Raw genomic sequence first — 16,546 nt, forward strand, 5'->3', positions numbered from 1 at the left:
TGTGTGGGTGCCCTGTCCCTCCAGCACGAGCAGAGCCAGCCCCGGTGCACGCAGTGGGAAGGCCAGCACCAGGGCAGGCTGGGAAGCCTGGTGCTGTAGGAACTGCTGAGTAAATCTTGTTCATCTCTGCAAAATGTTGTAAACAAACTGTAGCAGGACCACAACTGAGTTCTGTTTTTCCTGGTAGTCTCTTCATATTTTCCAGGAGACGTGAGCCCCTGCAGGGTCAGTGCAGAGTGCTTTGTCATTACCTGCCATAAACTCCATTAGCAGCAAAGTCGGCACCCTGTGCTTTGTGTTCCCCTGGACGAGATCCGTGAGCTGACACCTAGGTCTGGTGTGTCCTGCCACCTCACAGCCCTGAACCTGTGTAGTGGTGAACAATATTGTGTAAAGAACGCTGAAACCTGTGAAAATCTGTTCTAAAGTATTCTTGGTTTTGTTTTCCTTTGCTTTGCAGGTGAGTAGCAATGTCTCACTGGGCCACTTTCCCCTGCGCTGTTGCCAGAGTCAGCCTGCTGCTCCTACTGCTTTCTGCAGTGTTTTTCTGGTCAAGCCTAAGCGACAGAATTCCTGTAAGTGTGTGGATACCGGGTTTGCAGAGGGTTGTTCAGCCTCTCTGGTGGGGTCACACCTCCCTTGTCACATGGAGTCTGACAGCAGTTGGTCTGTTGCTGCTCCCCTCCTTAATAGCTGATCAATAACAACGTTTCAGAAGGGCTTCTTTCTTAAAACTTTGCCTCGGCCTCAGGAATTGCACTGTAATGTCAGTTAAAAGGGTTTGCAAAGGGAGCTGTGCTCTTGGGCAGCTCTCATTTGCTGGGTGTCACTGTTTATATTTGGGGCTGTCACATGTTCCTTCATGCCAAGAGCCAGAGCTAACGATGTGGTCTAGTGGCGAGAGGAGATGGCCTCAGTTATTCTGCTAGCTGTGCCTCTGTTGAGTCACTGCAAGTGAGTCAGGTTTAGAAGAGCACCCTCTTGGGTCCTCATGTCTCACTTGCCCACATTTTGCTACTTGTGGTATTTTGAAGCTGTGGCTGCGGTGGGTGGAAGCTTTCTGCCCTTTGCATTTGTCCAGGTATGCAGAATTACCCCCATTCTGCTTCTAAGCCCAGGTGCCCAGCCCTGCCAGATCAGATCTGGGAGGTTTCCTCGAGGTGCTTGCACAAAGGACACTCTGTGGCAGTGCAGAGTGGAGTTTTGTTTGTTTGGATGTTTGATTTTGTGTGTGGGTTTTTATTTAGCTTAATTTATGCTGTGGCTTAAAATTGATTTCTGCAGCAACACCCACAGGGGATTACTGGCCTCGCATGTCCCTGGATGCTTGCTCCTGCCTAATGTGTTGCAGCTTGCTGGTCTGTTGGTTGTGTGGGCTGTGCTATTTACCGGAGCATATGTGAGGGGCAGATTAAAGTATGTGCTCTGCAGGCCTAGGATCCATGTGGAGTCAGGTACTGATGTGATAATTTGTCTTCGCTGCAGAGAGGGCAGGGAAGAGGCTGGAGGTGGAGTGTAGTCAACTCAGCTGTAGCAAAAAGCTGGGGAACGGGTGTTGGGACCACCAGTGCACCTGCCTGAGCTGGCAGGCAGCCTGAGGTGGAGGATCACGAGTCCCATCAGCTCAGTAGGTCGTTACTTTTTGGATCCCCTTTTCCTGTGCTCCCTTTATCGGCTCTGTGGTGGCTGCATCCCTGGGAACAAGCTGCAGGTTGTCTCAGCTGTCCCTGCCGAGGGTCCTCAGCTTACTGTAGTGGATTCAGACTGATCCAAGGAAGGAGGATTTTTTATAGCTTTAAGGAAATTTCCATTGGTCTTTAGAAAACATCTTTCTTCTTCTTAATTGTGAAAACAAACCAAAAAGGATTCTGCATAACGATGTGGTTTGTCACTGCATAAATGAAGGCTTTTGTGGCATTGCCTTTTTTCACCACTCTGGAGATGTTAATGACACACAGGGTATTGCAAAGCAGTTTGAGGCCAAACTCTGACAGTTACATTTGAGCAGGCCGAGACCCGTCCTCTTGCCCATCTAGAACATTTAGACCACAGCTCTTCTGCTGAGCAGAGGCCGTAAACATCAGCCATCTCCATTAAGTGTTTCAACAGATACAGCAGTCAGAGGCCTGTCAGTGAATTTACAATGGGCTGGATGGGTAAGTCCCTCTTGGATAATAATACAGCAGTGCAAACAAGCTAAGTAATAACTGCGCTCACTCATTCATTTCGGTCCTGTTGAGTCTGGGCTCAGAAAATGTTAACATTGATTTTCATCAGTAGAATTTGGCTTTTTATGTTTATGATTGTTACTGAGCTTTAACCATTTGTCATAATCTTAACAATTTCAAGCCTTTTATGCACTGAGCGAAAGCAGGAGTTAAGCTCTGTTTTTCCAGTGGATTTCTGAAGTTTCAATCCCTTTTGACAGGCAAAATAGAAGCATTCTATAGGTTTGTCAACCATTCTAATGTGTTACCACTATCATGGCTAATTGGATGTGTTTTGCTCGGACTGCTGTTTCTCTCGCTCGGAAACGCTCTCCTTGACCTGATAATATTTATATGCAAAGCATCCAGATTCTGCCAGCAAACATACACTCTTTTTTCCAAGGAGTGAAAGGAGTGAAGGCAGAACATGGCCTGAAACTTCCAGTTAACCTCTTAATTATCTTGTTTTTTCTTTTCCCTCTGTGAAAATATTGGAAGATTTAATATCACAACACTTCATGAAGTGAGCTGGCTGTAACTCTTATTCTAATTGCCAACAATTAGGAGTTGTCTTTCCCTATGGACTGGTTATTTGAAATCATTCTGCGGTGCCATTCTTGGCAGTATCAGAAGCAGATAATGCTCCCTGCAATGGAAACAGAGCTATCTGGATGATTAGCCTGGACTGGGTTATCTGTTCCTGTGAGAACCAGAACAGCAAAACCCAGCTTCCCCAGCACTTAATAGTCTGCTGTGAGATAGTACAGGGCTGTTGCTTGCTGTGCACTCTGAATAATTTTGTCCTTTGAGGTTTGTGGTGACTCCCACCAGCTCCCTAGGGAGACCTTGCAGTGAATACTGAGCTTTCCCTAGGGGGCAAGGATTTTTTTTCCTGCTTTTCATCCCTGTTTTTCCCTTTGTACAACTCCATGCCCCTCCTGCTAACTGTTCTGCCACACTTCTGTGTCCACGTGCAGCAGTTGCAAGGTGAGTGGTGTGTAGATCACTGCCTCATAGTTTGAAAGGGCTTGTAGGGCACTGGGGTGTGCAAAGAGAAGGATGCTCGTGTCTCTATCGCGCGGGCCGGTCGGTGTGTTTTCATGTGTCCTATTTTGGAAATAGCTGAACTATTTTGGTTGAAATCGTCTCCAAGCCTGAAATAAGTGCATTTAAGGGAAAAAAAAAAATAAATGCTTGAGGCGTTCCAGTAGTGTGGAAAATTTCAGCTGAAAAAGTTTGAAGTTTGACATATTTTTAGGCAAGGGAAAACGGGGTCCTACGATGTTACACAAGGCCTAATAATAGTCAGGGCTCGTGGCTCCAGCCAGAAGATAGGTGAGGCTCTGCAGAAGCTTGTTTTAAGCCTGCAGCCTGCACTGGAATAGGAAATAAGCTGCGTTGCTTTGTTCAGCACAAATGTCATGCTAGTTATGCATGTTTAACCTTTAATATACTTTAAATCTAAATTTAACCATGTGGAAAGAATCTCGGATGTCAAAAAAAAAAATCTGCTGGCGAGGGAAAAATTTGGTATTCTCAGCCGGCACTGAATTAGCCAGATGCGATTGCTAATGAGCTGAATCTCTTCTGTCCAAAAGGAATTTGCCCTTACGAAAATAGAAGAGAGCGACACGAGAGATGGCAGCGGGAAAGAGCCAACAGCAGACGATGGCGCTGATCCCGAGGACCTGGAAGTGTTTTACCCGACGCGTCAGTGGCAGGCTGTCCGTCCAGGTAACGCTGGTGACTAATTGTAGTGTCCCTCTGAAACCTCATCTGACACCTCCGACAGCAGCCGTGCAGAAAAACTAAAAATACCTATTTGTTCCCATGACGATGCATTCTTCTGCTACTGTTCAGACGGGGAGGAAACGGACCCAGTGACCCAGTACAGAGAAAAGCCACCATCACCAAACCGGCTGGCAACAAGAGTGGCTGCTAAAGTGCTTTCAGTTCAGCAGAGCGGGTCGAGCGGGCTGCCGGTCACGTTGTAGGTGGTGACGTGTCTCGGTCACTAGCTCCAAAGCCCTTTCTCTTTGTGTGCTTGTCAAGACTCAGATTTTATAGCATTTGCTGGCACACGGTACCTCAGGTCTGCTGCGCTCCAGTGTGGGCTGATGACACGCAGCTCGGTGGCAGTCTGATTAACAATTGTCACTGTAACACTACACAGCTTCTTAACAATGGGATTTCTGTTCCTTAGCTGAATGAACCACAGCTTTTATTCCTCAAGTCTTAACCCATGCATCCCACAAAAAAAATCTCGTCAGTTATTTTGAGTTGGTATCTTTTGTTAGACATTTATGGGACGACGGGTATGAGAAGGCACCAACCGAGCAGGCTGCTTCACTGCAAATCCTGTGCTGTGGGCAAGGCGTTGCAGAGGATAAGCCCATTTAAACACGTGGAAATGCACGAGTGCACCCACTTTGGTAATTGGGACGATCATTAAGTAAACTCGGTGGTTTTGGCCAAGGTGTTTAACCCACTTGTGCACTGGTGTCCTCATGTGTGCACAATGTGCCACCGCACCTCAGAAGCATGGACTAAGCAGTAATTAATTTTTATGAAGTGCTCCTAATTTCTAAGAACTCTATTCACGTTCAGTATTATTATTGAAAGAACAAACATGGGATCCATTTATCTTGAAATTTCTGCCGGTTAGAGCAAGATTACCTTTCAAATACAAGTCTTTCTCTAACAGAAATGTCTAGCAAAAACCCCTAAATTTATCAAAGCTGCACTGTACACTTAGATTTCATTTCTGTACCATTATGTATGGAAGGCATGTGGTGTCCCTGCTCAGTATGCAGACTGGCAGATCCCTACCACCCTTGCTGAAGCAGAATATGGATATACTTGCAGTTATTATAAATGTCATTGCCGTTTTTGTTCAGAAGTACCTTCTCCATTGCTTGGGTGTTTTGTTCCATTTTATTTTTGTAGAAATTCCACATTAGGTATGTGCAGTAAAGGACTTATGGAAGCAGAGCACTTGTCAGCTGTAGGGAAAGAATTTCAATTACTGCTGTAAAAAGGCTTAAATGGTGGCCTGCTCGTGACAGATTCTCATTACAGGTATGTGTGCAGGCTTTGGTCAGAAACAACAGGATAAAAGGAGTCTTCTCTGGCAGCCTCCTACCAGCCTATTTTTTGCCTGCTGCAGGTTTGGCTGAAGTGAAATCTTGTGGTGGCCGTGTGCTCGTGTTGTTAGCACATGTTCTGCTCATTCCACAGAGGGATGCAGGCTGGCAGTGTGACCAGTCCAGCAGCTCTGCACGTTCCTTGTTTCCTGACGTGATTCCTGTGCCCATAGCTGCGTGCCCTGCTGGCTGCTCCAACTGCTGTGTGCTCGGCGCTGCCCAGGGGAGGCTGCAGCCAAACACTCCAACTCTGCTGTCCTCTGCCCGGCTCTGGGTTGACCTCCTGCTGTCCTCCATTGCTATCTGTGTAGTGACCTGTGTCCTTCTTTGCCAGAGGGAGCAAATGTCACTCACACTCTGGATCTTCAATTTTAAATAGAAGAGAGGTCGGGGTCCCGTTGCCCCTTGTCGCGTTCGTTTTTCATCTCGTTCCTGTTCTGAGCTCAGCGCAGGGTTTTTATGCTCGTGTCCGGTCCCACGGCTGCTCACATTTTATACTGTATTGCCGGTTTTATTCTGCTGCTTTTCTTGTTCCTTTTTGCTAATTGCGTCAAACCGCATTTCCACCGAGACTGCAGCAGTGTCATCAACCTGTAACCTGTCAAATCTCTCCACGAAATTCAATTGTTATTGTATATGTAACGCTGCTTTGTACAGTTGTTCCCTCGCTGCCTAAAATGTGAGCTGGGTTTTGATCAAGTTCTACCTTGTGCTTTGTGCACGCTTCAAGCTGCTGGAGGTAGCTGGATGCAAACACGGAGAGACAGTTACCCAAAGAGCTCTGCCTCCTGCAATCGGGAAGCTGGGAGATCAGCTGTCTCCTCTGCCAGCAGGCCGGGCAGCTGACGAGCTGCTGGTTGGTGAAACTTCACCAAGTCCTTTAACGCATTTGTTAGGCGTTGCTTCTTTTGCACATGGTACTGAATAATAGAGCAGGCGCTGCTGGGCTAGGCACAAAGGATACGTGCCCCGTCAAACGTCTCCCGGCTCCTCCACGTGTCTTTCTGGTATCACCCAGGGAGATGATGAAGATGTCCGCAGGGCTTTTCTCTCTGTTTGTGGTTTGCATCTTTCAGAACTTGCGGGCTGCTTGGATTTTAATGAGTGGCATTGCAGTGTTCTTGGAATGAGTGTTCACACTGGTGACTGCATCATGTCCCATCTCAAGTTCCATCACAGAGCAGAATTTTATTTTTGAAATGCTTCTTCTAATTTTTCTGTTCTAACTGCACTTTTAGCAGATAATGGTACCCTTATGAACTCAAAGCTCTCTGGAGAAACCTAGCAGAAGTGACCTGCTTTTGTTTCTTGTATTGAGCTCTTCCAAGTGCATAGAGGCGAGTCTGTCAGCATGCAGGAGCACCCTATTTCCATGCTTTTCAAGGCATTCTTTGTTGATTGGTGTAACCAAAACCTGATCCTTAGTCTTTGCGATGTCAGAGACGACTGGAAGCTTTTGGATGGGGTTCTTGTTAAAGAAGTGGGAACCGTTTCTTGTGTTTGTGTGGGTGGCCATGATGGTGAGGCTGCCCTTGAGATTATTACTGTCATGGCCCTTCTGCTCTGCTGTATCACACTGATCAATTTTTTGGACTCTTGTGTGTAAATGCATTCATATGCCATGTTCCCATTCAGCCTCAGCACAGCATTCTAAAGCACATTAATACTTCATTTACAAAGCATTACCTGTTTTTGTCATTTGGGCACCCTGTTTCCTTCTTCTTTGTTAAAAAGCTATTCCTTCTGATGGATGAAAATTGGGTTGTTCTGATTATCTAATCACATCACCAAGCAGCAGTTTTTCCACTTGACATTAGCATCAGAAGTTGCTCCTCAGGGAAGGCATTGCTGCAAAAAAATGTACTGGCAACTCTGTAAAGAATCACTTTATTAGATACCTAAATGCCAGGAAACCTAATGTGTAATTTTGAGTGCCCATGCTGGTTTATACCAAAGGTTGTCCAGTCCAGCATCTCATCTTGGCCATCGCAAGTGGAAGTGCCTGGGGCAGACTAAGGGCAGTGGATGTGTGTGATGCTGTGCCCTGTACTTCCAGAAGCTGCCTCTGGTTCCAGGGCTGTGTGGAGCAGAGCTGAGATCTTTCTGGGCTGGTTTCAGTGGTTTGCTGCTTTTCTGTTTCCTTCTTGCATTCACAACCACTCAGATTTTCAGGTTTTTTCTTTGGCTTTTTCTCTCTGCTGCAATTCTAGACAGCTGTGTAATTCCTTGAAGAAGCAGAAAAGGCAGCTATGTAACAGGAAGGAAAAAGGATTAACTGCCTTTGCCATAGCAGTGACCAGTGAGATGGGGAGCCTTGGTCCCACGGTGCAGCTGCAGATGGGCTCTGTGCAGCTCAGTGACAGCAGCACTTCTGCATTCCTCAGCATGGCAGGAGCTAGCTGGCAGCTTTCTGGTCCGTCAGTTTAAAGTTGTGAATTAATGTGTCCAGTCTCCAAATCCAGATGGATCAAATGGGAATTTCGTCTGCCCCCGAAATGAAAATATTTACAGTTGCATGCTTTCCATTTGAGAGCAGCCAGTGATGGGACTCGGGAAGCCCTCCTTTGGTCCAGAGTAACAGAGCAAAATCTCATGCTAGTGGCTGACGTGCAGCAGCACTGGATCTCTGTCAGGTTGGGAAGACAGATGTTTGTATCTACACTGATGGAGCACATGCTGCAGGAGCTGGGCTGGCCTTGGACCTTCAGCTGTTGTTAAACTTCTGACTCGCAGAGCTCCATGCTGCTACCTGCCGTTACTCTGTAGCATCTGTACTGTGCAGAGTCATTTTCCTAAGTGCCTAATTATATTGCAGTTAAAAAATAAGGAGCCATGACTGCTGCTGTTGATCAAACTGCAAGAGAGAAGTTGATATGAGCATGCTGTTGTTGCTGCTTCTGTGAAGATGAAACCATCTTAAGTTCAGCGGGGAGCTGATGATACATCACTTAGCATTTAAATATCCACGGCTGCAGCTTCCAAAGGTCCTCGGGCTGCTTTCTCTGTCAGTAGCTATCTTTGCTGCTCGTATTTGTCCCAGGTCTTCCTGTGTGTCATTTGCTGCACAAACAAAGTTTTATGCATACAGAAACATGGTTCTCAAAGAAAACATTCACACTGGGGAGGTAAGTTCAGAAGTTGCTTTGAAAGACTTGCTGAGATGCTGTTAGAAAAAGGAAGGCTGAGGATGGGGAATAACTCCATCCAGCTTTGTTGCTAGTCTGTCTTTCAAGAGAACTCAGCATCCAAACGAGCCAGCACTACTGGAAGCTGGGCAGAGCTTATTAAAGCTGGGAGGAGAAGGTGATGACAGGAGCAGGTTTATGCACGCAGAGCTGCCAAGTGCCCTGCCAGTCTCTGTCACTCTCCTCCCCATCCAAAGGGACCCCTCCAGCTCAGGAGTCCTGTGCCAGACCTCCCCACAGCCTGGCTGGGTGTCAGGAGGTGGTGTCTGGCTGGATATCTTGCTCGTACTACTCACCAGACTGCCTGAGTCCTGCTAATTGCTTTGCTGAATTAATGAATCTGTCCAAATCTTTGGCTTTGGGGTGACCCAGACCTGTCTCAAGAAGTTGTGGGAGGTCTCTGAAATGTCTGTGTCAGCCCTGGCGAGAAAGGGCTGGTAAAAAGTCAGTAAGCTGCAGGGGTGTGCTTGTTTTAGCAAAGCTTGACATGCATAAACCTCATTTTTACTGGATGAAATGCTTCTTTCCCAGTTCTTTAAAATAAACAAAACGTTTATAACTGATGTAGAGAAGGGAAAAAATCTCAGCTGTAGGGCTGTTACCATCTGCTCTGGCCAATAGGAAAGACCAAGCAGTCCTGAGAGCAACTGCAAATATTCGGAGCCTGGAGTTAGTTACGACCACTAGCAGCTCCCTCTGCCTTTTTATCCATCTCATCTCTTGCTCTTGGCATCTTAGAAGTCTCTCACGCCTTGTCCAGTTTCTTACTGAATACCTCTGTGCTCTCTTCTCTTGGCTTCTCCATCCTCATGTGGTTTCTGTGACTTCTCACTCTCACATTGCAGGATGGATGATCTCCTTAACTGCCTTCCTTAGGAGTTCCTGCATAAGTCTTCCTTGTGCTGGAAGTCTTTTCCGGCGAAGATGCTGGGACTGAAACTCCATGCACCACTTCTGGCTCTGGTGAGGTGCAGTGGAGTGCTGAGATGTGAAACCAAGGGAGTTCTTAGTGCTGCAGATGCTCACAGGGTGTGGTGATGGGAAGTCTGTGAAACCTGCGTTCAAGTAGGTAGTGTTTGAAGGATGCTAGCTCTTTGAACTTGGAAATACTGTCTATAAAAGCATTTTGCAGCATGCTGTTAAGGTGCTGTTGTGGCTGCCAATGTGGTTATCATAGAATGATAGAATGGTTGGGCTGGGAGGGCTCTTACAGCCCCCTCATCCTCTGCCATGGGCTGGGTGCCCACCACCAGCTTAGGCTACCCAGGGCTGCATCCATGGCCTTGGGCACCTCCAGGGATGGAGCACCACAGCTCTCTGGGCAGCAGTGCCAGGGCTTCACTGCCCTCTGAGTAAAAGAATTTTCCCCTAACATCTAACAGAAATCTCTCCTCCTTTAGTTTAAAGCTGTTCCCCCTTGTCCTATCACCATCTCCTCGCATAGAAAGTCATTGCTGGGAGTGTGCTCTCCTTTGTCCCATGTAACTGGAACACCCTTGGAACAACCACGTTACAGTGTGCTGGGCATCGAGATGACTTTCTCCTGGAGACAGCTGAGGTGCAGAGCCGTTTTCTTTCACACTCTGAAGTGGGAAACCATAGCAAATGACAGAACTTTATAGACCAGTAACTGAACATGCACATTTTAAAAAAAAAAGACTCTCATTTAAGTGAATGTTCTGCTTCTCTTGTCTGACAGCTGTATCCGTGGAGCTGTGGGGCTGTGTCTCCCCCTAGGCACTGACCCGGCTCGGAGGATTTTCCCCATGTTTCTCACCCTTGTTTCTGTGACCTGAGAAGTTGTGCAGCCATTGTTCTCAGCAGCAGGTCTGTGATGGTGTCAGGTTCAGAGAAATGAATTGGGAGCCCCCTTTTTTTCCTCCCCAAGTGCGGATAAAAGTTTTACAGTTTCTGTAGCGCAGCCAGTAGCTCAGATACTGGGCAGAGTTGAAAAAAGTGTGTACTGATGTGTTTCACATGAGACAAGCTGGTGACTCCTGCTGGCTGCTTGTGTGAGCCCATCCCCCCCACGGTGCCTCAGTGGTGGGGTTGGAGCAGTTGCCGCGGGAGTGATGGAGGTGTTGTGGAGTCAAGTTGCTTTTCTTGTGCAACCACAGGAAGCTGGGCTGCATTTTTTTCAAAATATTTTCAGAGTTGGCTTTGATGATACTCTGGCTGGCATTATAAACACAGCATTAGTTAAAGGAGTGAGTGTATCAGCTGTGTGGTGGTGGATGTAGGCAGCAGGAATCATTCACGTGGTTGTATTTGCATTGTTTGGTGGGGATCTCCTCCCAGGCAGATCTCTCGTTCCTCTCATCTTTTTTCATCCAAGCCAGGGCTGCTGTGAACTTGTGAGCTACAGAGATACTTCAGTGTGTGCTGAGGGATGAGAAATGTCTTAGTCTGGTTTTAATGTGCAAGCATGCTGTATTTCTGTAATAACGTTAATAACCTTCCTGTGGCTGTTCAGAAAGATGAACCTCATTAAAGAAGAGGTATTTAATAACAGATCTATTTTTATCACTGTCTTTATCTAACAGCCTGCCTATTTATTTCAAGCTTGTAACAGTGCTTTGGAAGAAAAGTATTTTCCTTTCTGGACAGCATGCTGAGAATGTATCCAGCCTTGGTAATCCTGTATTTCCTATCTGAGCATCTTCCTTCTTCTGTGACCAGAATGATCATTCCTGAACCCCTTTCTGAAGACACAGATGTGTTTGGGTCCCAGCTGTGTGTTGGACAAGTTCACATTATCTTCTTCATAATTTGGAAGAAAATGTGTTTTCTATGATCCTGCTCTGGTCATTCCTTCCTGCATGAGCACAGAGACCTCGCTGATGTTTATAAAAGCTGATTTTAAGTAGTGAGCACAAAGATGTCTGCTGGGTGTGCAGCACGCAGGGAAGTGGATCCTGCAGAGCACACTCACCCTGCTCCTTCCCAGTTCCTGGCTCCAGTCGGTGCCCTTTCTCAGATGTGGCTGCAGCCATTCTTTTCTACATTTCCATACATTTATATAGGGTCACAGTAGCAGCAGATTCTCTTTCCACAAACCTTTCCCTCAGTCAGGTGCTCTGCCTCCTCCACTGTTGCTTGAAAGCACCTTCCTCTTCCGAGGGAAGGGCTAAATATCCATCATGCTGTCATTGCCAACACACTTGGCAATGTGTTTTCTTTGCTCTCTGCCCTCTCTTCATTTCAGAATCTGCAATGAATTTGTCTGGGGTGTAAATTAAAAAGGGTATTTGATGTTTCTTGTGGTCTGGAAGCTTGTTTTGCGTTTGTTCTTCTTTGAATGCATGCTGAAGCCAATGGCTGCTGTACTGAAACAGCTTCCTTCAGCATCTCAAGGAAGATTGAGAGTTGAGAATGTATATATATCTGTGTTTTCCAGCTCTGCTCTACCAGCACAAGCTCGGGAGAGAAATGTGATCTCCTTGGGTCTGTTTTGACGTTTTGTAGAACTAATTCCCATTTATTGCAAGAACTCTCATAAAACTGAATTCAAGTTTAATTTTTTATTACGTATTTACATTTTGGAAGGAGTGAGCGTGGTGGTGTTGGAAATTCTAATCGGAGATGGCATCTCTGATTCAAAATACCTTCCTTCAATTCAGGGATGCTTTTTTCTCTGTCCTGATTTTCTGCCTACTCCTTCAGACTGCAGGAAGTTTCGCTCGGGTCATTCACTTGCAACAGGATGTTATGTGCATACCGAATTAATGTATGCAGTCTGTCACTTGGCATTTCTGCTGTTCTTCTGCTGGAGATCTCCCAGGGTTGTAAAGACCGTGGAAGCAGCAATGGCAATAACAGGAGTGTGCCTATGATCCTGCAAAGTAAAAGAAAGAAACACTGGGCTGTGTGTCTGCGCCATCACTGCGGGGTGTGAATAAATAGATCTTACCAACTATTTAGATTCTAACCCCAGACCAGGTTTTATTTTTAGAATTTGCCACGCAGCCCACGTGAAGCCTTTCTATTTCTGTGGGGTGGTATTTCCAAAATACCTCTGAAATTATCTTCAAGACCGTATTTTAAGATGCTTTTACCTTTTGATGTAATCTCCTTTGCTTATTTGAAACAAAGCCCACCTGTTCTTCATCTATTATATGATCACTTAATGTGCTAACCGGGTGCCTGCTAATTACGATTGCCTCGCTGTTCTGCAGTTGCTAACACGAGAAATTTGGTGTCTTCAGTAATGAGAGCTGTAATAAGGTGGCAAGTTCCGAAAGGCGGGTGCTTACAGACTGTGATGTGAAGGTGGGAGGGCAGCTGCCCTTTTGAGGATGGAGGAGTGGGCTGTATGGAATCTCTGCCCTGAGGAGAGTAACCCCCTGCTCTGTGCGGGTTGGTGGCCAAGCAGCTGGCAGCTTGACAGCAGGAGACCTGGAGTCCTGGTGGGCCCAGGGTTGAACGTGAACCAGCAAAGTGTCCTTGAGGCAAAGGTAGCCAGCAGGCTTCTGGGCTGTGTGAGGAACTGCTGGAGGATCGAGGTGAGCCTTGTCCTCCTGCCAGTGGTGCCCAGGGGCAGGAGAAGAAGTGGAAGGAAATAGAAGATATGTTAAAATACGGAAAAAATTGATTTACTGTGGGGTGATGGAATGCTGGAGCAGGTTGTCTGCAGAGGTCGTGTATTCTCCATCCTTGGGCATGCTCAAAACTCAACTGGATGCAGTTCTGGGCAGCCTAGTTGATGTGTTCCTGCTTGAACAGGGCTGGGCAATCTTGCAGCCTCCACCAGCGTGTGCCTCTGTAGGACAGTACCCTTCTTACCACAGAAGATCTCATGGTGGGCTTCACAGAGAGCTGCAAATCCTGGTGGTGATGCTGCTTGTTCCTTCCTGAAACGTGGGCTGAAACCTGCGTGGAACAAACATGGGAAGAGTTGGTGAGACCCCCCTGAGGTGGGGCCACATAAAGTATGGCTGAGACAACACCTGGGAGATGTGGATCTGAGCAGGGCTGCAGCTAGCTGCCTGAACCACAGGGTGAAGGTGCCCCATGGGACCGGAGGCTAGGCTGAAAGTTGAGCCGAGAGGCTTTTCGCTTTTCTCATCCTAAGCCCCATTTTATCACCTTCCTACTTACTTTGCTCTCCTTAACTACTCCTTTCCAAAACTTTGGCTTGCATTCTGCAGCGGAATGAGCCTGTCCTGCAACGTGAGCAGAGCAAGGCTGCGGCCAGAGGGCAGCTCTTACCTCACCCTGCCTGTGGAAAACCCGTGTTTGCTGGCAGGGAGGAGGAAAAGCCAAGGCTCTTCCAGGTCCAGCTGTGTCTGTGAAAGCCGTTAATACAACTGCTCTGCAGGGAGCCAGTGTGCACACTCCCCTTTGTTTGCTACAACACACGTCCTCAGCTTAGGTCAAACACAGTCTGTTTCCATTGTTCAGTCTCTTCTGTACTTATAGACTGATTTATGGTGTGGTTTTGTGGGTGTTTGTTTGCTTTTTAACTTGAGTTGGACTAGAGATGGTTTACCTGATTTCTTTTGGCTGCTCTGCAGTACAGGTGATGCAGACAGCAGCTGGATGATAGCATCTTTTTTTCTCAAGCATCCATCCACAACCCAAGGCACTGCCACGTACAGCCTGAGTGCAGAGGTGATTTTTCTCTCAGACTGAAGAACGCTACACAAACAGATAAAACAAGACTCTCTGTGAGACCGCACTGAGGGCATTGTGTTCAAGATCTAAAAGCTGGATGTGAAGTCACTGAGAGGCACATCTCACAGGCAGCGGAGCTGAGGACCCTCACACAAAGCTGTAGGCACCTCCCTACGACAGCTGCTGTTCTCTGCATTGGTCCTGCCTGTGAAGGGGGGAGAAAAGGACACTTCTGCTGCATTGTGGTTAGCACGGTGGAGCCAGCACATGAGAAAGTGGTCTGTACTCCCCTATGCGTCGTGTGGGCACTGCTGTTTTTATAGTTCATCCCTCTGCACCCTACCACCTCTTTGTACTGAGTGGAGGCGCACACACACTGGGGGGACGAGTTAACCCCAACCATCAGCTTGTCAGGTGTCAGGCAGGATTTGCAACACTGGCAGCTGGGGAGAAATACTGTTATTAAGTGTAACACAGCACCTCGGATACAGAAAGCATGGGGAAACGGTAAATACAGATTCCTATAACGTCACTTTGTAGTGTCACTCTTCAGAATACATTAAGACTTAGTTACAGCGATTCCTGCAGCTCCGTCTAGATGAATCAGTAAATTCTGCTCATTAGCTCCATTGCTTGTTTTGGCCTAGTGGTGTTTAAAGAAAGAAGGTATCAGAGGCACAGGAGCACTTCAGTTACTTTGTTTCCAACTGTATTTTTTTGGTGTCAATCCAGCAGCTGTTAGGTTTGCTGCTGACGCCCCAGTCAGGCAGTTCTCGTCTGGGAGGATGGGCCTGAAATACGGAGCGTTGTGAGATGCGAGCACAGAGGCCTTTGGTGCCAGCAGTTCTGTCTTAATCCCTGCAGCTTCCTGTGGGGACTGTGCAGGAACTGGAAAAGAGCTGAAATGAGGAGGGATGTGACTGTCATCTAGGAGCGAGCCTGGGTGCCTTTTCATCCCACCTTGACATTGTTTCAGCACGTAAACAGAGTCTTGGACAGGTTTAGGATGTCTGGAAGTCGAGAAGAGCTCCTAGAAACTTGCGGAGGTACAAAAGGCAGTAGCTGAAGCTGCTAGCTCAGAGTCGCTCGCTGTCACCTCACTGTGGGTATTGCCACTTGTTTGCTGTTGGGAGCTCATTGTGTTGGTGTTGAGAACAGCACAGGTTTTCTTCAAGTGTTGCTCAGTCTACAGATGAAATCATGCCTATTTCTCCAGTTTTCTGTCAGGCACAAATCACAGCAGTGCTGTGTTTATGTACCTTTACCCCTGTGCTCAGCACTTAGCTGTCCAGGGTGGAAAAAAAATGAGTTCAATTCCAACTTTGTGATAATTTATTATGTTCCTTGCATTTAAGGATAAAATTTAAGTTGCCAAAAGCAGATGTTTGCTTGCTCCTTTTTTAGCTCTCGAAGTACTTTCTGTGTGCTTGATTGATGGACGTCCCTGTTACGTTAATAGCTGGGCTTTGCAGAAAGCTGTTATTACCAGGAGAATTTGGTGTGGGTTTCAGTTTTTCTTCTTGCATTGAAAATCCATTATTAATGTCTTTTTAAGAAAAAGGGCTTCAACTCAGGCATTTTGCTTTGCTTTCTCAGACTCTTTTGCAACTGTCTTCTCATAGACACTTAAAAAAAAATCAATGTTACAAGTGTTCTTTATATTTTTATATATAAGTGTGGTTGAGGGTTTCTGGTTCTTGCTATTGATTTCTAATTTTGTTGCAGGACATTTGGGTGCACACAAATTGCCGTGTGACAGATTTCTTTATACATGTCTTCCCAGTCATCTCTGAGTTGGCTTTTTGCAGGTTTTGTGATGCTGCTGAGCCCAGTAGCTGGCTGGAGAGCTTTACCTGCTGGTAGCATGTGAGTGCAGTCTTGGAGCACTGCACCTCTGAACGTGACCACCTGCCTCAGGTTTTGCCATCGGGTTTGGTTTTGTGCCGAGCGTGGAGGTGCATTGGTGTGGTTTTGTGTTGCCATTGCAGAATTGTTCTGCTGTTGCTCCTTGGGCATGCCGTGTTGTGCGTTGTGGGAGCTAAAGAATGTAACACTTGGGTTTGGGATGATAAGACTGCATCTCCAGCTCTTTGGATCGATGCTGGTGTGAATCCTTTGGATCAGCTCTGCTGACAGCTCTTGGTGTTTTAGAGGTGCAGAGTCCAAGACTTGTTGAAATAGCGTGGAAACACGGGCACATCTGGAGCTCCTGTAGAGCCAGATTTGCAGATAGAAGCACCTGGAATGTGTCAGCACTTAGGGGGTGTGGGCACATCTGCTGGGAGAGCCTGATGGGACTGAAGGAGAGCAGGTGGAACGGCACATGTTCGTGCAACCTCAAACGAAGCAGGATGCTGAGCAGTCCTGCTCAGAGCTCCCCAGGTGCTTGTGGGTGTCC

General features: G+C 46.9%; 1 protein-coding gene across 1 annotated transcript in view; it reads left to right on the forward strand.

The window, feature by feature from the left end:
• Positions 1-470: 470 nt before the first annotated feature.
• The window catches only part of SIL1 (SIL1 nucleotide exchange factor), a gene marked incomplete at its 5' end in the record, with an annotated part of 67,637 nt that continues 51,561 nt past the window's right edge, over positions 471-16,546 (forward strand). The window contains 2 exons of the mRNA XM_079542163.1: positions 471-575; positions 3,806-3,941. Of these exons, the coding sequence (XP_079398289.1) occupies positions 471-575; positions 3,806-3,941 (241 nt within the window). The remainder of the gene's footprint in view (positions 576-3,805; positions 3,942-16,546) is intronic.

The sequence above is a fragment of the Tetrao urogallus genome (assembly GCF_951394365.1).
Source record: "Tetrao urogallus genome assembly, chromosome: 14".
Taxonomy (NCBI): domain Eukaryota; kingdom Metazoa; phylum Chordata; class Aves; order Galliformes; family Phasianidae; genus Tetrao; species Tetrao urogallus.